The sequence below is a fragment of the Toxorhynchites rutilus genome, chromosome 2 (assembly GCF_029784135.1).
Source record: "Toxorhynchites rutilus septentrionalis strain SRP chromosome 2, ASM2978413v1, whole genome shotgun sequence".
In the NCBI taxonomy this organism is placed as follows: domain Eukaryota; kingdom Metazoa; phylum Arthropoda; class Insecta; order Diptera; family Culicidae; genus Toxorhynchites; species Toxorhynchites rutilus.
In genome coordinates this window covers 177,565,245-177,591,595 of record NC_073745.1, presented here as the reverse complement: position 1 = coordinate 177,591,595, position 26,351 = coordinate 177,565,245, and the positions used below count along the sequence as shown (strand labels likewise).

Below are 26,351 nucleotides of genomic sequence, written 5' to 3'. Positions count from 1 at the left end.
CAGTCTCAGTGCTTGCAACCGGATCCTTTGCAGGGATCCCAACTGCGACTAAGGTCTTCAGCTTCCTCCTCTGACTCCCTCCTCCTCAGCCCTCGGCACGGGTCGCGTCACACCTTGGCAGAGCTTGACCGAAAGCTGGGCCGCAGGGATCGGGTTGGATGTCCCGGATTGTTCCTGTTTCTCAATGATGCTTTTTACCCTTGCCTTGTCCAGCAGAAAATAAATTTCCCTATTACTCTTTCAAAATTGACATAAGTTACATGTCTCTTATGAGACGATGCTGCTATGCACGGAGAAAAAACATAATCCTGGTTCATCTTCCACAAAGTTCCCACTCAAATCATTCAGCAACTTTGTAACCCGGTATATTATATTGATCGAATGAATTCTCATCAACAATTTGAGTTTCTGAGAGAAAGACTAACCGTGGACGGAAGTTTTCTATGAGATGTCGTATTGCAACGTAATTCGTAGAAAGTCCAGCTATATTGAAGTATATTAATTCTAGCTTCCTGTCACATTTTCTTTTCTTCAGTTGCTATTTACTAGGAAAAATGTTGCTTTTTCTCTTTTCTCACAGTCTCCGATACACTGGACACTGTGTACTAAAAGCTGGATAATTTATGTCCAATTTTTATTTTTGTTCTTTATTGATTTTGATACAATTCACGCACTTAAATTCAGTTGATGAGCACCCAGATGTTTGATGATGTTCATTACATCTTGAGCATTTCTCTTCATTATTACAAGTTTTACTCTTGTGCCCGAATTCTCCACATTTGAAACAACGCAGAACATTAAAGGCCTCAGCAACTGAGCACTTATCTCATCCGATGCTTACTTTTCTAGTAGCCATCAGACATCTATAAGTGTCATAATCTACCTCAATAATCGTATTGTATTTGTTGTATTTTAAACGTGGATTCTCATATTCCGCAATAACTTTCACATCTTTAATCGTGATGTCTTCATTCTGACTTTTCAAAAGGTCAACGAAAACATCTGAGGAAAATCGATCACTCATTCCCAAAACTTTCAATCTTGGCTTTATCGGTTTGGGAACTACAGCGTTGAACTTATCTCCCAGATTACTTTCGATGCTACTCTTCACAAATTCTACATTATCTACATACATTCTATAATCGAGCCGTCTTTCCCGTTTCTAAAATTACTAATTTTGTGGATTTTTGGATCTAATTTCTCTTTCAAAAATTTTCTTGTATCGTCATTTTTATGCGAAGACTCGACAGGTTTAATAACAATGATAGGGCAAGCCTTACGTTTTTTCGGATTTCGACTTTAACACACTTGCGTATGTGCGAACATTATTCCCAACCTCGTCATCATTTATATTGTCATCTATTTCCACTTGTATCGGTTCTTCGCGCTGATTTTGTTTTTTCTACTAGAGCAGTCCGCATCAGAACGAGCTGTTCTGTTGCTCAGAACCCGCTTCCGGTTTATCCCAGCTAATTTCTTATCTTCGATATTATTTTCAATAAATGAACTTTTCAAACTTTTAATTATTCAAGTCTTATTGGAAAACCCAGTAAAGCATCTTCATCACAAGCTGTGTTGCCAATACATAAACGACATATTAAATACTACTGTAATTCATTCGATTATTGATTTCGACTCATCTAACTTGTTTACAACATAAAACATTATCAAATCTACTATTCATGACGGTTCATTATTAGAACCATTTGATTATTGGAATTAGGAACACCAATTACGGAATTAGGAAAATTACGTTTTTGCCGGTTGGAACTAGGACCAAAAGGTGCAAAATATTTTCTATCATTATAGGCGGTTTGAATACAGCAACGCTCTCATCCGTATGTTTATCAGTAGTGGAAAATCGAAATTTTATTTTCGATGCCAAATGACTCAAAAATGCATGAAACGTCGAGATCTGCTGTCATCTCGAAAAAAAATTTTTGGCCGAAAATCGACCTTTTGGGACAATGAAGGTATGGAAAAAAATTATCGAATTTCAAAAAACCGACCATATACAATTTGTTTATTGGCACAAAAAAATTACCTGTGCAAAGTTTCAGCTTGATCGGACATGTTTAAGGGGTGTCTCAAAGCACTCAAAGTTTTGATGCTATGTCCCAAAAGCTCGATTTTCGGCCAAAAATTTTTTTTCGAGATGACACCAGATCTCGACGTTTCATGCATTTTTAAGTCATTTGGCATCGAAAATAAAATTTCGATTTTCCAAATTTCCCTTACCACCAATGAAAGATTTTCGAGGATCAAAAAATAAAAACTTTGAGCGCTTTGAGGCACCCCTAAATCATGTCTGATCGAGCTGAAACTATGCATAGGTCATTTTTTTGAGCCATTAAACAAAATGTACATGGTCGGTTTTTGAAAATTGACATGACCATTTTCGCTGCCACCCTATGGTACATGTACGCATTAAGCTTAGCATATTCACCTAGAGCAGGGGTTCTCAAAGTGGTCGATATTGGTTTCTCAGAGGTCGACATGAACGAAAATTGATTTTGGGGGTCGACGCGGTCTAATATTACCCCCATTAATTAACGCAAGTTCTTGTTTGAATCTTTCAAGATACAGTATAGGTTGTGTTACGTAGAAAGTAACAGTTCGGCTGAAAAGTTCATAAGGTTGACGTCTAGATGGCGCCTCTTGCAAAAATCTACTTGACTACTTGACAAAGCACCATCTTTCAATGGATACGTGTCAAAATTTGACAGCAATCGGTCGATTGGTTCATGAGTTACAGCATTGAGAGTGAAGTAACTTTTTTATTGTGAAAAAAAATCACAAATCAATGAAAACGATGGCAAAATTGCATGAATTGGGCTATGAATTGCTTCCGCATCCACCGTATTTTCCAGATCTGGCACCCAGCGACTATTTTCTGTTCGCAGACCTGAAGAGAATGCTTGCTGGCAAGAAATTTAAGACCGATGATGTAGTGATTACCGATACTGAGGCCTATTTTGGAAAACCCGAAAGAGTACTATAAAAACGGTATCGAAAAGTTGCAAGATCGCTATAATCGCTGTATCGCCCTCAAAGGAAATTATGTTGGATAATGATATTGAATTTTGCACGAAAAAAAATAGTTTTACTGTGCTACCTTATAAACTTTTCAGCCGAACTGTTATGATTGTTGTACTTTTCAAAAACTCAACAAATAGAAAATTTGGCAAGCGCATTTGGCATTTGCGTTCTGAAATTTGTTGGAACTTGAACACATATTTACTAATTTAATTCAATAGATTACATTAGTAGAAATAGAAAGGAAGTCACCAGGTTCATCTCATAACACTGATTTTGTCAAATCTGTTTTAGCATTAAGTGCGATGTTTATATTTTTTTTCAAAAATTAATTGCCTACTCCTGTATTTGAGAATAATTTGTATTAACATACTGCAATCAATACCTTCAAACATTCACGTTTTCTTACTAAAGGGTGTGTCACATCAAATTGCATCACGGAAAAAATGCTGTAGAAATTTAATTTTTAGGAATTTTTCGCTTTCGCTTATAATCAGATAAAGAGTGTATAGATCACGTTGGCCATGCTTCATTGTCAATTTTTCGTAAATTTGGAAAAATGTCGTCGAACGAAAAAGAGCGTCGTGAATTAATCCTGTGCACTCATTTCGAGAATCCGGAGTTGTAACATCGGGACATCGGTAAGATGCTGGGAATCGTCCAATCCACGGTCAGCAGAGTACTAAAACGATACTTCGAGAACCTAACCATCGACCGGAAGGTGAAGAACGGCAAAAATGGATGCTCCGTCAGTGAAAAAGATCACAAGCGCGTAGTTAAGCAGTTTAGACGTGATCCGAGAAGTTCGGTCCGGGATGTCGCCAATAAGCTGAATTTGTCAAGTTCAATCGTCCAGCGGACCAAGCAGCGGGAGGGCCTGCGTACATACAAGGTTCAGAAGGCTCCTAACCGCGACGAAAGGCAAAACATGGTGGGGAAGACGCGAGCCCGGAAGCTGTACACCGAAATGCTGACGAAGCCGCATTGCCTGGTAATGGACGACGAAACCTACGTCAAATCGGACTTTCGTCAGCTGCCGGGCCTGTTGTTCTTCTCCGCAGAGGACAAATTCAGCGTTCCGGAGGAGATTCGCAAGCAGAAACTATCCAAGTTTGCCAAAAAGTACATGGTGTGGCAAGCGATCTGCTCTTGCGGAAAGCGGAGCGCCCCCTTCGTGATGACCGGCACGGTAAACGGGCGGGTTTACCTAAAGGAGCCTACAGAAGCGCTTACTACCACTATTGAAGCAGCACGAGGGCCCGACCATCTTCTGGCCGGATCTCGCTTCGTGCTACTATTCAAAGGACGTGTTGGAGTGGTACGAAGCCAACGGGGTCACCTTCGTGCCAAAGGAAATGAACCCGCCCAACGCGTCGGAGCTTCGCCCAATAGAGAAATATTGGGCGATTATGAAGCAGGCCCTCCGGAAGAACCCAGAAGTTGCTAAATCGGAGGCGGACTTCAAGAGAAAATGGATTTCAGTTCAAAAAAAACTACAACCTGACGTTGTACAGAACCTTATGGACGGGGTAGAGAGGAAGGTGCGAGCATACGGGCTTGGGCTCGAAGTATGAATAAAAAGAAAATGCCAAAAGTTGTTTAATAGTTTTTATTTTACTGTCTAAAATTTTCAAAAGGATCGGTCTACTGTGCGAATTTCTACAACGTTTTTTCCGTGATGCAATTTGATGTGACACACCCTTTATGAGCAAGTTAATGGGTCCAATCGCAGAACTGTTCATTGATTGATCTTCTATTCGACTTCGTTGAATTTACCTTTTACTATAAAATTTCTAGTATTCTAACAAAACTCATCATTACAATATCAGAATATTTTCAGACACAATTCTCGATCAAGATTTTTCAACCACTTGCAAATAACATGTTTCTCCGTTACATGGAATAAATGTTTTATACAGAAAATATGATAGTATAAAGACAGCCCAAATCGGACAATTCCTTTCTCGAGTTCTGCTCTTATCAACACATCCGGCGATCTTTTTTTTGGTATAGATAGAAGAAGATATATGAGTGCGTTTCATCACATTAAAATCCATTTCCATTTTCGAACAAAGATCAATTTCGCTAGCGCAAATATCAAATGGACTAACAGCACTTGTCAATATTTTTTTTTATCCAAAATATATATTTTTATTAAGGCTCATATGGCGTCAGCCTAACGGGGCCGGGAGTTAAATATTTCGACAATGTTTGCTTACAACTATGTTAGTAATATGTAACCGATAACTCGCGGTTGGCTCGAGGTTAGTATTACAAGTGTTCTCATAATTGGTATGTTGCAGTCTTCGATGCTCTGTACGTGTGCCCGACACGGGATACTTCCTATTGGGATGCAGCTGACCATTAATCAGCAACGCCCCCTAGTCTGTACCCCATATCTAGCGTGGTGCGTCTTTCTCGACTCGAGGAATCCGGGATAGAATGGTAACTAGCCGGCGCAATCATCAGCTCGTGTAGAGTTGTCATGAGCGGTACAACCTTTGGCTCTTGTTGAATGATCAGTGGACTGCACAACCCTTGGCCCGTGTATCTGTAAAGAGTGTGTGTATGTATTGCCGCGACTAAGTAAAAGTTTATCGTTTGGATAGGAGGGATATGAAACGGGGACACAACGAAGGAAACATCATTAAACGTTGACATCGGCGTTTCTGAGGAACAGGTATAGATGAAGCAGAAGATCAGGATCACGGCTACCTAAGATATCCCGGACGGGGATATCCGATTGTCTGCCTTGTGCTCTCAGTGCTCTAGAGAGCTGAGAGCGAGCAGCATGGAACCGGATACACGACCAGACAACATGCTCGATGTCGTGGTAGCCATCGCCACAATCACAAAGATTGTTTGCTGCGAGCCCAATGCGATAGAGATGCGCGTTTAGGTTGTAGTGATTGAACATAAGCCGAGATATCACGCGAATGAAATCACGACCTACATTCAATCCCTTGAACCATGCACTCGTCGAGACCTTAGGGATAATCGTGTGTAACCAACGACCGAACTCATCACCACTCCACATGCGCTGCCAACTTACGAGTGTATACTGACGAGGAATGTGGAAAAATTCATTATAAGCAATTTGCCTTTCAAAAAGTATGCCTTCTAAAGCGCCCACCTTAGCTAGCGAGTCCGCTTTCTCATTCCCCGGAATCGAGCAATGAGAGGGAACCCATGCTAAGGTAATCTTGAATAATTTTTCGACCAAAACACTCAATAGTTGTCTTATTCTTGTTAGGAAATAAGATGAGCGTTTATCAACTTTCATTGAGCGGATTGCCTCTATTGAGCTGAGACTATCTGAAAAAATAGAATAGTGGTCGATGGGCAATGTTTCAATGATCCCTAATGCGTAATATATAGCACCTAGTTCAGCGACATACACGGAACAAGGATCTTTGAGTTTGAAAGAGGCACTGGAATTTTCATTGAAGATGCCGAAGCCAGTGGACCCGTTTATGTCAATATGTAATTGTAGAAAATATGGGAATTTAATTTTCCGAACTTTCCCTTTTTCCTTCAGAGTTTTCCAAAAATTTTCAATTATCATGTTTGGTTGGAATATTTTTGGTTGAAATATGTGTAATATTTTATGGGACCCCCTCTCCATTCCAGAGAAGGGAGGGGTGTCATACCACTATAGGAACATTTATTGCACCTAAATTGTGCTTGATTAGTTCTCGAGTTATGCAGAAGTTTGTGTTTCGTTTCAATGACAGACCCCCTTATAGAGGGGGGAGAAGTGAATTCACCATTGTTGGTGGAAATCGTGTTTCGGGTCGTTAAAAACACCTCCTTGATAGCAGTGGGAATAGCTTCAAAGCTGAAATTTTATTTTAAAGTTTTATAATCTTTAATTGTATGTTCATTTCCACTTACATTTTGGTGTTTTCTTCAAAATTCAATTCTCTAAATTCACTTTTCTTTAATTTAAACTTCTAACAACTTGCTCAGCTAAACTTTTCCTTTCACTCTATTCTTTGTTTTTCTTTATCTGACAGTTCTCTCTTATATGTCTCTATAGTGTTCTGTCAACTTGACAGCCCCGCTTTGAGTTCGTCCGCTCATTCGCAAAAGGCGTAACCGGTACTCACTCAGACGTTAGGTGACGATTACACAGTGGGTCCGCTAACATCCCCCCGCCCGTGTAGTTCCGGTACGCCTGAGACCACATCAGCCGGAGATCCTTGAACGTCCAGCAATGCTAACTTGGTTGCTGGTCGACTTATCGTTCCTCTCATCGTATACACTATCGCTCTTCTAACTTGCCCGTTCTTCGCATTCACGACGTCCATGATGCGACCTCGAATCCAACCATTTCTATTTCCTTCGTCGACCACAACCACTAAATCTCCGGGTTTCAGTGGTTTCACCGGATGGAACCATTTGGTGCGCCTTGTCAGCGTCGGCAGATATTCGCGGACCCAGCGACTCCAGAATGTGTCCACTAGGTGCTGCGCCAACTTCCAGCTATCCCGCAATGTTCCCGTATCTCTGACCAGGATCTGAGATGGTTGATGCACGCCTTTCGTTCCGTAGAGAAGGAAGTGGCTCGGCGTTAGTGCCTCTTGTTCTGCGTATTCTAGTGGGATGTATGTGAGGGGCCTCGAGTTTACCACCGATTCAGCCTCAAGCACTACCGTTTCCAGGACCTCGTCACTGGGATGATGCGGATGATTCGCGATCGCCGCCATCGCTGTCTTCACCGACCTGACCATGCGCTCCCACGAACCTCCCATATGAGGCGCTAGCGGTGGATTGAAGAGCCACTTGGTGTCGGAATTGGTAAATGTTACGGCGCAGTCTTCGTAGATTGTTTTTAGTTGCCTTTGTAATAAATTGTTTGCTCCAACGAAATTGGTCCCGTTATCGGAGCTAAATGTCGTTGGTGAACCTCTGCGTACCACGAATCTCCTAATGGCCATCACGCAGGACTGGGTTGATAGGCTATGTACTACCATCAGATGCACCGCTCTGATCGACAGGCACGTGAATAGTGCGATCCAACGCTTGGCCAGACTACGACCCTGCTTCACAAACACCGGCCCGAAATAATCTAAACCCGTGTGCGTGAATGGTCGTATAAATGCGGTCAATCGAATTTCCGGCAATGGAGCCATGATCGGAGCTTGCGGAGATGCCTTCCTAATTCGGCAGGTTTGCTATTTTAGAGACTAATGTTCGTAGACGTGGAATCCAGAAACGCTGGCGGATCTCGTTCACGACCGTTTCGTTATTTGCATGCAAGAAGCGGGCGTGATAGCTTTCAACCAGTAACTTGCTCACCCGATGGTCCTTGGGGAGAAAAACAGGGTACCTTGCATCCATCGTCACCAGGGTTGCCGCAGTTATACGGCTATTCATCTTAAGCACACCGTCGCCGTCTAGCATTGGAGATTCTGTACAACGCACACGATTTATCAAGCTGCTTTGGTTCCATTTCCGGATGTTCCTTGTTATACAGAAGCGTTGCATATTCGTCTGCGTACTCCTGCATCTGCGCTTGACGCCAGACCAATGCTTCCGCTTTCTTCAACTCTTCGTGCGTCAGAGGACCCTCTATTCTCATTCCCTTGAATCTACTGATCGCCCTGCACACGTACCCAACCGCTCGGTGTAGTCTCGACCACCTAGAAAAACGTTCCACGTTTATTACTGGCTGTGGCATGGTCCGATGATGTAGAAACGCTGCACGAAGATCCTCCTCTGTAGTAAATACATTTTCTACAACTGTCTGCCAGAATTCATCTGACTCCCTCAAGAAGCTTGGGCCGGTGTACCACCACGCCTTTGGATCGAAGCTGGGCCCGTCACCCCATTTCGTAGCTTGATCTGCGATATTAACCTTAGATGGGACTTTTCTCCATTCGTCTATGTCCGTTATGGATAGTATCTCTCCTACTCGGAAGCCAACAAACTGATGGTAGCGTCGAGTCTCCGATCTCAGCCACGCTAGGACTGTAGAAGAATCGGACCAGAGAAATCTTGCAGCGATCGGTATTGTTAACGCTTTGCTGATATTTTCTAATATTCGGGAACCGATCAGGGCCGCCTGTAACTCCAACCGAGGTATCGAAAGCGGCTTCAATGGCGCTACCTTTGTCTTTGCTTCAATCAAGGTACACCGAGGTACTCCGTTACTCCAACTGCGGAGGTACGCGACGCAGGCGTAGGCGTTTTCGCTCGCATCTACAAAGACGTGTATCTGCGATCCTTTTGTTGTGGCTCCAGTGTCAGAAAAATAGCATCTTGGTACGCGAACCTCATTGATGCTTGCTAGTAGTCCGCTCCACTTGCGCCAGTCAGCTAGAATCTTTCCGCTGATCGGTTCATCCTAATCGGAACTCGTCCTCCAAATCCGTTGCATAAGTATCTTTCCATGAACAGAGTAATGCGCTACTAGCCCTAACGGATCGAATAACGACATGATCGTTCTCAGCACTTGACGTTTGGTAGGCACTTTCTGGCTTTCTACTATTTTACGAACGTCCTCCTTCAAACTGTTATCAAAGCTGAAGACATCCTCCGACGGTCTCCACACCATGCCGAGCACTCTTTCGATGCTCACCTCTGGATTCATCGACTTCTCTTGCACTTTGCTGCGTTCGCCGATATTATCCAGTACCTCGGTAGAGTTCGAGACGAAATTCCGAATTTCCAGGCCAGCCATGGAATGTACGTATTTGACTTCTTTTATCAAACTCACTGCTTCTTCTACCGTATCCAAACTGTCTAGGTAGTCATCAACGTAATGATTTTCTGTTATGGCCCTGGCTGCCCGGGGAAACTGCTCCGCATACTCCTCTGCGTTTCGATTTTTTAAATATTGCGCAATACACGGTGAACAGGCTGCTCCGAACGTAGCTACATCCATTACGAAGATTTGAGGCGGCTCATCTTGTCGTTCTCGAAAAATGAATCTCTGTGTCGTTGAACGACACGCCCTCGACTCGAGCTGCTGCATCCCAGATCAGCCTACCTTTCCCGGGTTTTCTCGGGTTGCTTACTACCCCGAGTGGTAGATACCACACTCGACCAGGCTCTGTAGACTCCAGCTCCTCCGATGTTATACGGTGGGCGTATCCTTTTTCAAGATATTCTGCGATTTGTTGTCTTACTTTCGTATCAAGGAAGGGATTCTTCGACAGCTTTCTCTCTAAAGCTTCCATTCTACGAATGGCCATCGGATAGCTGTTAGGTAAACAGGGTTCGTCATAGCGCCACAACAGGCCAGACTCCAGCCTTCCACCCACTCGTCGAGTAGTCTCTCGTAGGATCTTCAATGCTCGCTTATCTTCCTCTGACTGAGGGCTTCGCTTCATATTTGCTTCTTCGATCGCCAGGAATTGTCTGAACTGGTCTTGAAGTTCCGATACTTGTTCGTTGTGCTCCACATGAGTGTTCATGTACTCCACGAGTCTAGTATCAGTGGTGTGTCGCCCATATACACACCAAGCCGTGTTTTTGCTGCAATCAGCTCACTATTACCGCTATCCCGACTCTTGAGTGAACTGATCAGTTTAGCGTTGTCTACTCCGATAATAAGACTGGGAGTGACTTGGCTATAACTACTTAACGGTATCTTCTTTAAATATGGATGATCTACACAAAGTTCTTCGTAATTCATCGTTTGACTGGGAAGTTTTAATGTCCCACCGTCCTCGCTTTCAGCGGAAATTGCTTTTTCTCATTTCTCCCAGTGGTTGTAATTTCAAGGCGTTGTGACTCTTTCTCCATTCTCGTCACGTCTCTCGTCCAACAGAGATAAAGCGACTCTCTAGGTCCTTCAACTCCAAGGGATCTCGCTATTTCAACTTCCATCATCGTCGACGAAGACCCATCGTCAAGGAAAGCATAGACGTCAACGCGCTTCCCGTTCGCGAACAACGTCACAGGAAGATATCGTAGCAATGCTGATGTTGTCGTAGAGTGATGATGTTGGTGGGCAACGCTATTGCTGAAAGATGTCGATGGTGTGGGTGTTCCCAGCTCATTTGTCCTCGAGTGCAGCAAATGATGATGACGCATACGACAGTCCCCAACTCAGCATTCGTTTGCCAGTATCATGTGCTCTACCAAATTCCCAACTCCCATTCCAAATTTGATTAGAGTTTTAAGATCATCGCCCCTGGGCGAAGAATTTCCCGCATCCATTTCAGTAGCAAGTTAATGATGACTTCTGGTCTTCCGTACAGTCGTTCCAAGGTAGCTATCACATGGGGAACTGACTCTGGAATTAGTAGGCGACTACGTACACTGTCCAGTGCGTGCCCTCTTAGACACCGTTGGAGTCTCGCGAGATTCTCTGCATCATTGAATCCACACGCGCTAGTGGAGTTGCGAAACGAGCTGAAGAATAGTGGCCAGTTCAGCGGATCCCCGGCGAAGACAGGTAATTCCCTCGGTATCACTTGGCGAGCGGCTAATTGTTCAGTTGTTGGTCCCATCGCACAACCCTGACGAACACGATCATAATTATTCTGTTGCGTTGGTGCTGACCGTATGTTGAAGTCTCTGCTAGTGGGCGGCTGCGTAGGCCCCAGCGGTGGCGCAGGTGCCCATGACGGCGGCATGTAATACTGCTGTTGTCTCGACGATGGTAATAGTACTGAGGTGTGCGTTTCACGGCATTGCTGTTGCGGAAACGTATGCATATACACTGATGACACATGGTTTCCCGGTTGCGGGTCTAAAATTGATTCACTTTTCTGCTTGTGCCCTAGCGGTGGCGGACACATAGATTGTTTCTGTTCACTACCTTGCTTACACCCAGGCGGTGGTGGCAGCTGCGACCTTTTCGGTTTGGTTATCGGCTTATGCCCCGGCGGTGGCAGAAGCCTTAACGCGTTCGCTACGATTTCCTGCTCATGCCCCGGCGGTGGCAAGAGCAAAGACGAGTTTGAGTAAAACTGCCGACTATTTTCCGGCTTGAGCACAGAGGCTGATATTTCAGGTAAATATACACCTGTTTGAGACATTGTGTGTGAAGGAAGTTGCTGAGAGAACTGTCTATGTGTACTACTAGCTAAAACTCCTGTCTCGGTAGTATTTATTTGCTTACTTATAGCCCCTAGCTGTCTAACTTTATTATGTGATGTCTGCGCTACGAATGACTGTTTTGATGTGCCGGTTGTGCTAGCCTGGGCTATAGGTTGCAAACCAGTATTCACGTTGCTTAAACCATCGCTCACCTGGTTCGTTGTAGACTGACCAACAAGCTGCTCTTCTTGGTTTTGTGTAGCGTTGGTACTCGTCTGTCCCGCGCTCGTCGTCACGATTGTTGATACGGCCGGATCTGCTCCTGGTAGTCCGACTGACCCAGGTACTTCACCTCCTTGATGGATGGCTACATCAGTACTCGGTGCTGTGTTCTGCTGGCTTCGAATGACGTCGTCTCTTGGAGTAGATATTGCAGCAGGGATAGTCGACGTGGCACCTGTTTGACCCTCTGTCTGACTCGCTGCTCCAATCCACCGGTTGGTGTTCTCCCGGACAATCCTGGAACTAACTCGGCTCCTGGTGCTGCCATTCTCCTCTTTTTCGAGTAGTTGTGCCTGCAACAATTCGAAACGGCGCTGTTCGAAATTCGCCTCCACTTGCCGTCGTTGTTGCTGGTATCTTTCAGCTTCCTCCAGCTCTTTCAGCTGCGACCGCCGCTGCATCTCCAGCTGCTCCATCTGTAGCGCTAGTCGTGTTGCTCGTACGCTGCTACGTGTAGTCGCATGGGAGTTCCGGCTAGACCGGTGAGAAGAAATCGTGGCTACTTCGTCACTCTCGACGCATCTCTTACAGATGAAACTCCGATCGGCATCGGCAATCGAGTCTCCCACGTCTGCACACGAATAGTGTACGTACCCATCGCATTTGTCACACTGGACTAGATCATCGGCGCTATCTGGCCGGTCACACAGCAGGCAGTGGCTTTCGGAACTCATCCTTTGATTCCACGCGGGTGGCGTGACCTCAAAATCTTTGAAGATTTGTTGGTGGAAATCGTGTTTCGGGTCGTTAAAAACACCTCCATGATAGCAGTGGGAATAGCTTCAAAGCTGAAATTTCATTTTAAAGTTTTATAATCTTTAATTGTATGTTCATTTCCACTTACATTTTGGTGCTTTCTTCAAAATTCAATTCTCTAAATTCACTTTTCTTTAATTTAAACTTCTAACAACTTGCTCAGCTAAACTTTTCCTTTGACTCTATTCTTTGTTTTTCTTCATCTGACAGTTCTCTCTTATATGTCTCTATAGTCACAGCAGTGGAACTCCATACAATTCACTAACTAAAAAGTGTCCACATTTTCATCGCTTGTTTACGTGAAGAATATAATTTTTTCAGGCACACTTGATTTGAGAGTGTATGGATTTCTAGCTGTCTTGACGCAAGGTCTTTAATGAAGAATGAGAAGATGGGAAGGTTTATATAAACATGTTTATAGTTACATAAGTTTATTCAAATATTAATATTGCTCATATTTTACTATTCAGTGCAATTTTATCAAAATTTGAAAGAGAAATTAAAAAAATATTTTTCTGAGATGGTTATTAAAAATCCATGATTAATATTGCTTTATTATTTACCCTCCATTATTTGTTAATTTCTCTTGCTTTTCGTTCTTTGACCTATCATTTTAACAATTCAATTTGAGAGGTTTAAAATTGAGACAAGATAAAAATTTGGTGTGAAAGAGCGAATTGTGTAAAATTAAGTCGCAAATTCTCTAAGCGTTATAATTAAAGTTTTTCTGTAGTATTTAATTTTTTAGTTTGTGTGAATGACAGATTAAAGTTGATTCATAAAAGAATAAGATTTCATTTGATATGACGATTTTTTAAATCGACTCAATGGTTGTAAAGTTATGACGTTTTGTAAGAAATCTTACTTACTTAATCAGCAAAAGGCCCTAGTGGCATGTGCTGTACACAAAAGTTGTCTCCATTCACATGAATTTTATATTTTTCCAATTCTTAACTTTCATAACTTTCCGTTATCCGTAAACATGCCAAGCAGTAACTTAAAAAAAACAAACTCATAAACGACAAAAACAGTCTTAGATCACATATTTTTTATATATTGTTCACAGTTTTACAGTACCATTTGCTTATTGGCATTTTTTTAGTTGGAGTGCCTTTTAATTGGCGGTTCACCAGTTGGAGCACGCGCCAATCAAAAAGCAATCATCTGTCATAATTGTATGTCAGTTTTACTCTGTTGTTCCAATGCCATTTTTATTGAAGGGTCTTTCAACGTTAAACTCAAAAAATGAAGGCACAGTATAAAAGTATTTAGTTTTGCAGTTGGTTTGACAAATGTATTCGTTTGAAAACATTTATTAAGATATATACATATATAAAGTGAATTATATCACATCCACTATTCAAGGAAGTTAATGATATTTTCTAGCATCAATCCAAATGCAGTAATTCTAATTATTATTATGGCCGCACTAAAAAACATGAAAAACAACAAGAAAAACGCTAACTTTGAAATTTGTGAACTATTGCAGTATTACTTCAGCCATTCCATGCCAAATGGTTTTCAGATTTTTGGAAAATTGGTAGCTTGTTTTCGTTATGGTAAAACATTGAACCTGTATTATTATTTTTTTGGGTGATTCTATTTTTTTCACTTTTTCCCAAAATGACTTTTATCAAAAACTCATAACTTTTGAACCACTAAGCCGATTCAGATGATCGATACATCAAATTGAAGTAAATTTGCTAGTCTTTTTAGAAAAATATCAAACTTCCAAGAAATTTAAATTTTGTTTTCGTAATTCTTGATTGTATCCGTTTTTATAGTTTACATGGTTTCGGGACCAACGGCGCTATATTTTTCTATATTTTTTCTTGAAAACTGAGGATTTTTTTACACATTTATATTTTTTACTCAAAATTAGATATATGCTTTTTTCTTTTTTTCTTTTTTATAGTTAACCGATAGTTCGGAATATTAATTTCTTCCCCTTTTTCCTATTCTCAAAAATTCATAACATTTGAACTGCTCTGCTAGAGCGATTCAGATGATCGATATATCAAATTAAAGCCAATAATTTTTTGGAAAAATATTGCACTTGCGTAAAAATTAATTTTGTTTTCGTGATTAATAATTGTATCTGTTTTTCATAAATAAAAAAAAAATTGCAAGTGTGAAATTATTGACTTAAATTAACTATGTCGATTATATGAATCGATTCAGTAGATCAAAAGTTATGAATTTTAAAAAACGTCATTTTTGGAAAAAATGAGAAAAATGATTTTTTGAACCATCGGTTAGTTTTGAAAAATCATTAATTTAAAAACGAAGAACACATTTTTGGATATGTTATCTAAAAAATCCTCAGCTTTCGAGAAAAAATATAAAAAACATAGCGCCCTTGAATGAAAACTATAAAGAACAATTACGATCAATAATCAAGAAAACAAAATTATTTTTTTTTGCAAGTATAGTATTTAAAAAAAAACTGGCTAACTGGCCAATTTGATATGTCGATCATCTGAATCGGTTTAGTAGTTCAAAAGATATGAATCTAAAAAAATATTTTTGGAAAAAAGAAGAAAACTAGATTTTTCGAACCACCCTAAAATGGAATGAGATCTAATATTTAACGAAAAGGAACAAAACTACCAATTTACACGAAAATCTGAGAACCACTATGTCGGTTTGGCATGGAATCTATATATAATACTAAAAAAATATAGTTTGGTGTTAATTTCCCCTGCAACTAAAAAACTGATTACTAGACACTAATTGACGTTAACGTTTTATTACCTTGTAAATTCTAGATACAATACCAACAGAGGGTATTTTAAAAAATAAAAATAGCTTTTTATGGGGTGTGTTCAAAACTGAAAAAAAAATTATCAGAAATAATATTTTTATGTGGTTTTTTAAGCATACATACATTATTAAGTCGTATAATTATTGTATCATTCAATTTATAGCTTCATTCGTAAATTACACATTTGTCATCATTGGTGGAATACGAACATAAATGTTGTTATGAATAGCACAGCAAGTTATGATTAAAATACATATGGATTTATTTTGATAATGCATTATACATAAACCGATAAAAATGCATTATAATATCTATCCACAGCGTTTTAGCGTCTATATGTATATTTTATTCAATTTCGTTTCGTAATTTCTATCCCATTCGCCGTGTTTATCATGATGATGCTAACATTAAAAACATTATATATGAACCTCCCACCTTATATATGATGTCTCCCACCCTTTTAGAGACATCTTAACATTATGATAAATTTTTAGAGCGTAAACTATCTGTCAATTTTTTCACTGTTTACATTTTCTTGCCACAAATCGTTGCCACTTTTTTCTCTCAAGTTCCACTTCTCTTCTCTGCTATAGTGTTCTGTCAACTTGACAGCCCCGCTTTGCGTTCGACCGCTCATTCGCAAAAGGCGTAACCGGTACTCACTCAGACGTTAGGTGACGATTGCACAGTGGGTCCGCTAACAACCATTGAAACGTTTCGTGCCCGGTAAAACCTTCACATGCCAAATTTAGCTCCATTTGCTTGATTAGTTTTCGAGTTATGCAGAAATTTGTGTTTCATTTGTATGACAGTCCACCCTTAGAGAGCAGGAGGAGTGTCTAACCACCATAGAAACATTTATTGCATCCTAAAATCTCCACATACCAAATTTGGTTTCGTTTGCTTGATTAATTCTCGAGTAATTCTGAAATTTGTGTTTCATTCGTATGGCAGCCCCCCTTAGAGAGGGGGTGGAGAGTCTAACCATCATAGAAACATTTATTGCACACCTCAATATGCTCAATTTGGTTTCATTTGATTGATTAATTCTCGAGTAATGCAGAAATTTGTGTTTCATTTATATGGCAGCCCCCCTTAGAGAGGGGGTGGAGAGTTTAATCACCATCAAAACATTTCATGCACCCTAAAACCTCAATATGCCTAATTTGGTTTCATTTGCTTGAATAATTCTCGAGTAATGCAGAAATTTGTGTTTCATTTGTATGGAGGTCAAATAATTGACACTTTTTGACAGATAAAGTTGGTTTGAAATTTGTACAAACACTATTTTGTTTGCCACTCTTCAATCATCAACAGAGGCAAATAATGTCAAACATCGAACATGGAAAAAAAATCGACTGAAATACTTAAGGTAATCTAACCATGTACCGACAGGTTCGAAAAACAGCCCAAAAAATATGTTGGGTATTGATGTTCTGCCTTATGCTTTTCGTATACGTGTAGGCATATTCCGGATGAAGTTGAGCAAACCAGTAGCTGTCTTAGCTACAATCCCTTGCGAACTAGTTAGAGTGATAAGATTCAGGAAATTCTTGATTCAAAACCCGCATCTATGCACGATTAAATGGCAGTGGTGCAAAGAGTGCTTGACAGACATGAACCAATCCGAATCTAATTTGGATTTGTGAAACATATTAATCGTGTTGAGAACTTCAAAGTGATTAACAACATGAGCAAGCTATTTTAAAGTAAGAGTCCTACTGATTCCTCATTCGAGCATTACACGACTTTTACGCACGGTATTGGATATTTTTTTCACAATTGAATTCATGCAAACGCTAAAACATCTGAGTAAAGTTGCGTTTGATTAATAAAATTACGAGTGCTTTGAATGCGTTATGGTTGGGACAACGGCTGAACAACTCATTAGGGAGTACGTAAACGATGGAAAAATATATATTGAACGGCTCAACGAATTTTAGGCTGTTGTTCGAGCATTTTCAAACAACTTTCGTTGTTGGTCAAAGAAAATCCGTTCTTGATGACCTGAGTTGCTCTTTCAAGCTCCTCCTTCTTCTAACATTGTCTGCCCATCCTCTTTTTGTAATTCCGTGACATCTGGAATCAATTAGATCAAAGAAAAGCCTCAAACCTGTAGGACCAATTCACCCCACAGAAACGTGTCCATGTCACCCCACACAACATGCAAAAATTAAAATGCAATTAATTTCATTTATTGTTATCAAACTTACAGTTTCGCTGCATCAAATTGTTCCTCTTCTGTAGGCGAACAGAACTTTACTGCACAATACTCGAAAAGTTTGTTTAATCAGCGGGAAAAATCTTAAAACCACGATCGGAAAACTCACATTTTGACGTAGGACTACGTCTTTCATTTCTATACCGGGGTGTAAAATCAAAGTTTCGAAAACGAAAGCGTTACGCCGGAGACCGAGATTTTGAGCGTTAATAGCACTTAAACAACTGAACGAAATGGTATGATAAACACTTCATTCGAAAGATAAAATGTCTACGAGTCATATACTTGTTACTTTTTCATCCAAAAACTTGTTTGAATAGTCTTAAAATTTCTTTCATAACAGGCTATTGAAATCACCAATCGGTATATAAGCGGGTTTAAATTCAATACTTTTATGGTTTATAAAATGACGCTTCCTTTGCTTTCGTTCATTTCTTACTCTACTCTCGCACCGTGAGGACTCGTTTCGTCGGGACTAAGCAGACAGCTCGTAATCTTTCGGTGGTAAGGCACCACGAAAGCAGCTTGAAAAAGCGCACCAGCCGCAGGAAGCGCGAAGAAGCCACATTCGTATCGACTGGGAACATTGCGTGAAATTCGTCGCTATCAGAAGTCGACCGAATTGCTGATCCGCAAGCTACCTTTGCAGCATTTGGTTCGTGGAATTGCTCAGCACTTCAAAACCGACTTGCGCTTCCAAGGTTCCGCGGTTATGACGCTGCAGGAGGCCAATTAGGAGATACCAATTTGTGTGCTATCCATGCAAAACACGTCACATCATGCCCAAGGACATCCCGCTGGCCCATCGTATCCGAGGAGAGCGTGATATATTAGCTTAGCATATAATCAACGGTCCTTTTCAGGGCTCCAAATTTGATGGATTAGTGTTCAGAAAAGTTTTTTACAGGCCGAGCTGAAAGGAGCATTTAGCGAAAATCGTGGTGTCGATGATAATTCGATACCGATAGGTGCCATGGGTGTAGATTTCATAATGAAGAATATGAAATATATGACATGATGTAGTGAATATATCCCCATATCGAAGAAATCATTTTGATGAAACTGTTTACCGTTTGTCGTTTTTAATTGTTGGGAAAGAGCATTATTTTTGCTGAGTAAATTCCAAGAAAAATCCATTCCTTCTTTAAGCGTGATTCATTCTGCTTCGGATCAACGGAACAGTATGATAATCATTTCATACAAAAGAAAAAATGTCCAAGAGTTATATGATTGCTATTTATTGACTCGAAAAATTGGTTCAATAGCTTAATGATAGCTTCGAAAACAGGTTATTGAAATCATTCGTATCCGTATGTAGCGCGCCCTCTTGGAAATCGATTAATCTTATTGGAATGTGAGATAGGGAAGCTCATACTCACGTCTATGCATTATGCTGTACTCTTCTAATTAATTTCGTTTTTGCAGGCCGAACTGAAAAATTTTCAGTCGAGTTAACTCGCTTTTACAGTAATGTTTTTGAATCCGGACGCTTTTTAATCCGGACACTTTGCATTACATTCAATATCATATCACAGCCATAACATTTTTCTCATGTTGAATTTATGCGATTAATAGTTACTAATATAGTTACTGATAGTTACTTGATAGTTACTAATCAATCGCATTAATTCAACATGCACAAAATGTTGTGGCTGCGGTATGATATTAAATGTAACGCAAAGTGTCCGGATTCAAATACATTACTGTATACTTACTTCGATGATATTCGTTTCTCTCTCAGGCTAAGCTACGAATATAATAAAGAGGGTGGGGTTAACATTCTATACTTTTATGGCTTATAATATGGTGCTTCCTTTGCTTTCGTTCATTTCTTACTCTACCACCAAGAACCAAGCAGACAGCTCGTTAGTCTTTCGGTGGTAAGGGACCACGAAAGCAGCTCGGATAAGCGCACCAGTCGTAGGAAGTGTGTTAAAAAGCCACATTGCTATTGACCGGGAACTTTGCGCGAAATTCGTTGCTATCAGAAGTCGACCGAATTGCTGATCCGTAAGCTACCTTTGCAGCATTTGGTTCGTGGAATTGCCCAGGACTTCAAAACCGACTTGCGCTTCCAAAGTTCCGCGGTTATGACGCTGCAGGAGGCCTATTCGAAGATACTAATTTGTGTGCTATCCACGCAAAACGCGTCACATCATGCCCAAGGACATTCAGCTGGCCCGTCGAATCCAAAGAGAGCGTGCTATATTAACTTAGCATATAATCAACGGCCCTTTTAAGGGCTCCAAATTTGATGGATTAGAGTTCAGGAAAGTTTTTTGCAGGCCAAACTGAAAGGAGTATTTTCGTTTGGATGCCATTCAGCATCGAGAAAATTTCGAAGAGGTCTAATCGTTGCTGAAAAACAATCTGCCAGTTCCCTGGGAATTGAAAAATACATTCATGCGAAGGAGTTTATTTTAATGTTTTCTAACTATATAACACAGCGACCAAATATTTTTCAAGCAAGTGCTTTTAACAGGTGGTTATCGAGTTAGCATTAACCACTGGTGGGCTTCGAGTATCAAGGAAATCCTGGAAAGAACTAATCGTTGCTGGAAAATAATCTGCCAGTTCCCTGGGAATTGAAAAATACATTCATGCGAAAGAGTTTATTTTAATGTTTTCTAACCATATAACACAGCGACCAAATACATTTGACTTTGTAATTTTTCAATCAAGTGTAATTAGCAGGAAAGCTTCTGAACATTATGCTTCCCCATCAGTAGGATATTTTCGTATCCAATATTGTATGCGCGCGCAACGGAAAATGTTTCGCATCGAAATTATATAATTTTCAATCGATTATTGCTCAGTCGCCGAAAGTTTCAAACTCAGAGAGTTCATTCCCCTTTAGTTTGCCTCCTAAATTGCCATCGTAAACCACACCTTATCTCGATTCAATCACGGACAAAAAGCACGGCGGCGAGGGATCAAGGGATTCATTACCTGGCCTGACCTGACCTGAAATGCAATCAGTTTGTTTTAACTGTGAGGGAGCGCAGAAAAGCCGATCGATCAGAAGGAGAAGAGAAGGTGACCAAGAGAGTATCAGCATCGAAAAACGGTTCCTCGGGAAGACATCGAAGCAGCCGCCACACACACACATACACGCGCGCAACTTTTTCGTTTGCTGGTTATCGAGAAGAAACCTGGAAAAGAAGTGATCGTTGCTGAAAAATAATCTGCCAGTTCCCCTTGGAATTGAAAATTACATTCAAGCGAGTTTAATTTTATGTTTTCTATCCATATAATACTGCGACCACATATATTTGGTTTTGTGATTCGTCAATCAAGGTCAGTTAGCAGGAAAGCAAGGAAAGATTATTCTTCAGAACAAGGTTTTTTGTATCCAATATTGGATGCATAAAACCTTGAGCTTCCAACGTAACGCTCTCGTTTTCGAAGTCCCTCAAATATTCACTTATTCATTCATTCAGAATGGATTTAGATTCAACTTCAAACAAATGATCCCTAAATCAACGATAGTCCTACGTCACCCTTGCGGTTATACCATAGGTGTAACCCACTTCCTGTTTTTTTCGAAATCTGGAAATGGAAATGGAGGTGAGCACCCTAATGATTGAATTGAGAGAAGGTGTGTTTTACGACGGCAATTTGGAAGGCAAACTAGAGGGGAATGAACTCTCTGAGTTTGAAACTTTTCGGCGACTGAGCAATAATCGATTGAAAATTTATAATTTTAACGATGCGAAACATTTTCCGTTGCGCGCGCATACAATATTGGATACGAAAATATCCTACTGATGGGGAAGAATAATTCTCAGAAGCTTTCCTGCTAATTACACTTGTCGCTGTGTTATATGGTTGGAAAACATTAAAATAAACTCTTTCGCATGAATGTATTTTTCAATTCCCAGGGAACTGGCAGATTATTTTTCAGCAACGATTAGATCTTCCCGGAATTTTCTCGATGCTGAATGGCATCCAAACGAAAATACTCCTTTCAGTTTGGCCTGCAAAAAACTTTTCTGAGCTATAACGCGTAGACATTTTATCTTTCGAATGAAGTGTTTATCATACCATTTCGTTCAATTGTTTAAGAGCTATTAACGCTCAAAATCTCGGTCTCCGGCGTAACGCTTTCGTTTTCGAAACTTTGATTTTACACCCCGGTACAGAAATGAAAGACGTAGTCCTACGTCAAAAAAATATAAAAAAATATAGCGTCTATGGTACCGAAACATATAAACTATAAAAACGAAAAACTTTTCTTTTTGCACATATAATATAAATGATTTCAATTTAATATATCGATCACCTGAGTCGGTTCAGTAGTTCAAAAGTTACGATTTAAAAAAAGAGTCATTTTTGGAAAAAGCGGAAAAAGTAGATTTTTCGGACCATCCTGAAATGGAAATGAACACCTTAATGAAAAAATTGAAAAATGCGGTTCTAATGTTTTTCGATAAGGAACAAAACTACCACTTTTCAAGAAAATCTGAGAACCACTATATCCGTTTGGCATTAGATGGCTGAGTATGAACAAACACAAGCGATAAAACCTCTATTTGTCATACAGTAGAACCCCGATTTTCCGCAAGCGAATGATCTGCGATGCGCATTATCCGCGAAAGCGAGTTCCATTGTGAATACATAGGGCTTCCCGGAATTCGTTAGTGAGTGACAGGCTTATGCCTTTTTGTTTTGGCCATGGATTTCACATTATCTGACCATTGGTGTACAATTCCTTATAAATGGATAGTTTAATGATTTTTGTATTGATAAAACAAAGTTTTCATTCTAAAATATTCTTTTTTTGGGTTTACCTCATTTTCTTCACTACCTCATTATATTCTTTATTGTGTTATCCGCGCTTTTCGTTATGCGCGGTTGCTTTGCCAGACTATTTCGCGGATAATCGGGGTTCTACTGTATTCCGAATATCTCCTCTGGCGACGCCACAATCAGACTAATATCGGGTTTCTTAATAAGACAAAACAAAAGTTTTTTTTAAATAAAACAAAAACAGTTTTGGGTATCAATGAAATTCTTTATTCATGTGAAAGCACATTTGATGCCATTATGTATGGAACTTGATTTCTTTTGCAATGTCACCATGGGCACGCTTACAGAAGTCCAGATGCTGAACCCAATTTTCGACGGCTTTCAAGCATAAATCGGCCGATATTGTTGCAATTTCAAGTTCGATATTCGTACGAAGTTCATCAATCGTCGCTGGCTTGTTGGCATAGACCATATACTTGACGTAGCCCCACAGGAAATAGTCTAACGGCGTCAAATCGCACGACCGAGGCGACCAATTGACTGGGCCATTTCGTGAGATAGCACGATCACCAAACTTAGTTTTTAATAAATCGATTGTATATTTGCTGTGGGGCTTGTGGCGCCGTCCTGTTGAAACCACATATTGTCCAAGTCCATGTCATCCAATTCGTACCAAAAATATTCGGTTATCATTGAGCGATAGCGATTCCCATTCACAGTAACGTACCGGTCTTGATCATCACGGAAGAAGTACGACCCAATGATGCCGCTGGACCCAATGACGCAGCTGGACCATAAACTGCCCCAAACCGTACTTTTTTCAGGATGCAATGGTTACTCATGAAGTACGTGTGGATTGCTGCCAGACCAATAACGCATATTTTGCTTATTGACGAAGCCATTCTGCCAGAATTAAGCCTCATCGCTAAAGATGGTTTTTCGATGAAAATCCGGATTATTTTCAAGTTGTTGCTCAGCCCATTTCACGAACATACGACGCTTCTGGTGGTCAAGCGGCTTCAGTTCTTGCGTCATTTTGATCTTGTAAGAATATAGGCCAAGATCTTTTCGCAAAATTCTCCACAACTTTTTCATATTATAAATACAGATAAATAAAAGTGTTTGCGTGGAGGCGATCTGGCGTAGTGGTAACATCCATGCCTCTCACGCTAAAGGTCATGAGTTCAATTCTCACTAACGACATTCTTCCAAAAATGGAAGTAAAAGTGACGAACCAGCCAAATGAGTTGAAAGTCACTATAATACAGATAAAAAAATCTCTTAAATTTGTTGTAATTGCAATAATTGATTTAATTTGTTAATACTTTTTCTTGCAGTTTACCTCTAAGGTTTTGGGTGAACTTCATCAAAAATCCGGATTTCATATTCGACATAAACAAATCTCCCAGCGTTGATGCTTGCCTTAGTGTTATAGCGCAAACGTTTATGGACGCGTGTTCCACTACGGAATATAGACTCGGGAAGGATTCACCATCGAATAAACTTCTTTTTGCTAAAGTAAGTCAATGAAATATGTTCATTTTTGCATGTGATTCACAAATATTCTTATTTAATTAAGGATCTGCCACAATACCGGGAGATGGTCGCCAGTTTTTATGCTGAAATCGCGCATATGCCACAAATAAGCGATCAAGACATGTGCACAGCCATGCAGCAGCTATCTATCCAACAGCAGGAGGAATTCGATGTAATTTCAGCACTGAAAGAACTTTACATATACGTGACTAAATATAGGGATTTGGTAAGAGCAGTTTTAACTGAAACGATGTCAATTATTGATTTATTACGTTTTTTACAGATCGTAGATTCATTGGATTTAGATATTCATGCAAAGAAAATGCATTTATCGCATAAACTCGAAAATGTCGCCTGTACGTTAGAAGGTAAACTTCCAAAATAAAATCTTTTTTAGGTTAAGGACTAAATCAGCGATATACGATTCTACTTTATATTTGCTTTATATTATTCATGACAATGTCATCGTAATTCATACACCTCAAGAGGCTCTTACCTCCCCAATAATATACTTGGTTCGTACCATCCATGTTGTCGCGAACACAATTTTCACAGGTTCAGTTTCCTACATAGACGACATAATTTCTGACTAGTGTTATGCATTCACTGAATAAGCGCTCCAAGTCGAAAATACTCCTAAGCACTTTTAACTTATCAACGAACCTCTACAGTTCAACGAGTTCAAGTTGGTTGAACCATAGAGTCTTATGCTACCCATGAATCTATGAAAACGAGCATCTCTATTTCGCTTATAAGTTGAATAAGTTGAACAATACTCTATGAATACCACCGATTCGATTGGGATTTCTAGTATTTCGTTGTTTTAATGTTTAATTGGAAAACTAAGTCAGAAACGTCGACAATTCTATTGACGAGGAAACTTTCGAGTAGTAACTTTTTTTTATTTTAATTGTAGGACAAAGTTATTTATAATGCGAATAATTTACTGTCGAACCAGGTGCAAGGATCGCAACGCTGGTTGAGGAATACAAGAAGATTGTGAGCTATTCATCATTGGCGTGGCTGTTTTCAATTCGGATGGACATTGCATTAACTTTACATTCATAGACTAACTGTAGTACGTACTATTTGTAATGCCATCGGTTTGTATTTTTATTCCTTAATATGTGTAGTAGTTCTAATATTAGGGCTAGCTTCAGTTGATATTATTTATGTATTGTTTTCGATTTTACAACTCACTATATCAATACAATCATTATCCGCTAGCGTTTTTGACTGAATACCATTTTGAAACGGCATTTGTATATAAGCATTAAAGCACCATTTTCCATCCGTTTTATAAGTCCTAATTTGAAACTTGTAGCTAGGCGTCCATAAAAATGAATGAGCCTTAATGAAAATCAAATACACGAAACAAACTGAATGAATACTCAACACCCTCTGTTTTAATGCAACATGATGACACCACAATTAATCAATTATCTATGGGAATAAAACGAACCTCAAAATAGGCCATTACGTGTGAAACCTATTGACAAAAATGGAATAAGGCGCACCAGTAAAATCATTCGCCATTGACAGGAACCGGTAATGGATTACAAATTGGATGATTCCATACGCTTTGGGGATCTGTCAGAGACAGCCGAAACGGGTCGAAAATCGTGGACATTATAGAGAGCCGGAACGGGATAACTCTGAACGACGCACAGTGGGAAATCGCTGGCCACCAGACAAAAAATGAAAATTGTCTCTGCTGTTTCTCAAAATTTTTCCTTCCTTGCTATAATATTCAAGTGCTTAAATCCCAAATTTGAGCACAGTATCGTCAAATCTGATTTTTTATGACTTTTCGAAGCTGGGCATATTAACATTTTTGGCAATTTTTTGAAAGAAAGTACCGTGAAGTACCCATATACCGCTCAGCTAAGGCAATATTCAACGTTTGTGTGCTCTAAAAATTAATGCTTACGCGTATATAATATTCTTAAATGTGCTACTTGCTTGGTATTTGTTCCACTACTGATAAACATACGGATGAGAGCGTTGCTGTAT

At 40.0% G+C, this 26,351-nt stretch overlaps 1 protein-coding gene across 3 annotated transcripts in view; it reads left to right on the top strand.

The window, feature by feature from the left end:
* Positions 1-25,733, top strand: part of LOC129764652 (plexin-B) — a 131,521-nt gene extending 105,788 nt beyond the window's left edge. For all 3 annotated transcript variants that reach the window (XM_055763937.1, XM_055763938.1, XM_055763939.1), the window contains exons 11-14: positions 24,140-24,320; positions 24,382-24,564; positions 24,622-24,706; positions 25,255-25,733. In XM_055763937.1, coding sequence (XP_055619912.1) covers positions 24,140-24,320; positions 24,382-24,564; positions 24,622-24,706; positions 25,255-25,271 — 466 coding nt within the window. In that variant the 3' untranslated portion in view covers positions 25,272-25,733. The remainder of the gene's footprint in view (positions 1-24,139; positions 24,321-24,381; positions 24,565-24,621; positions 24,707-25,254) is intronic.
* Positions 25,734-26,351: the final 618 nt, after the last annotated feature.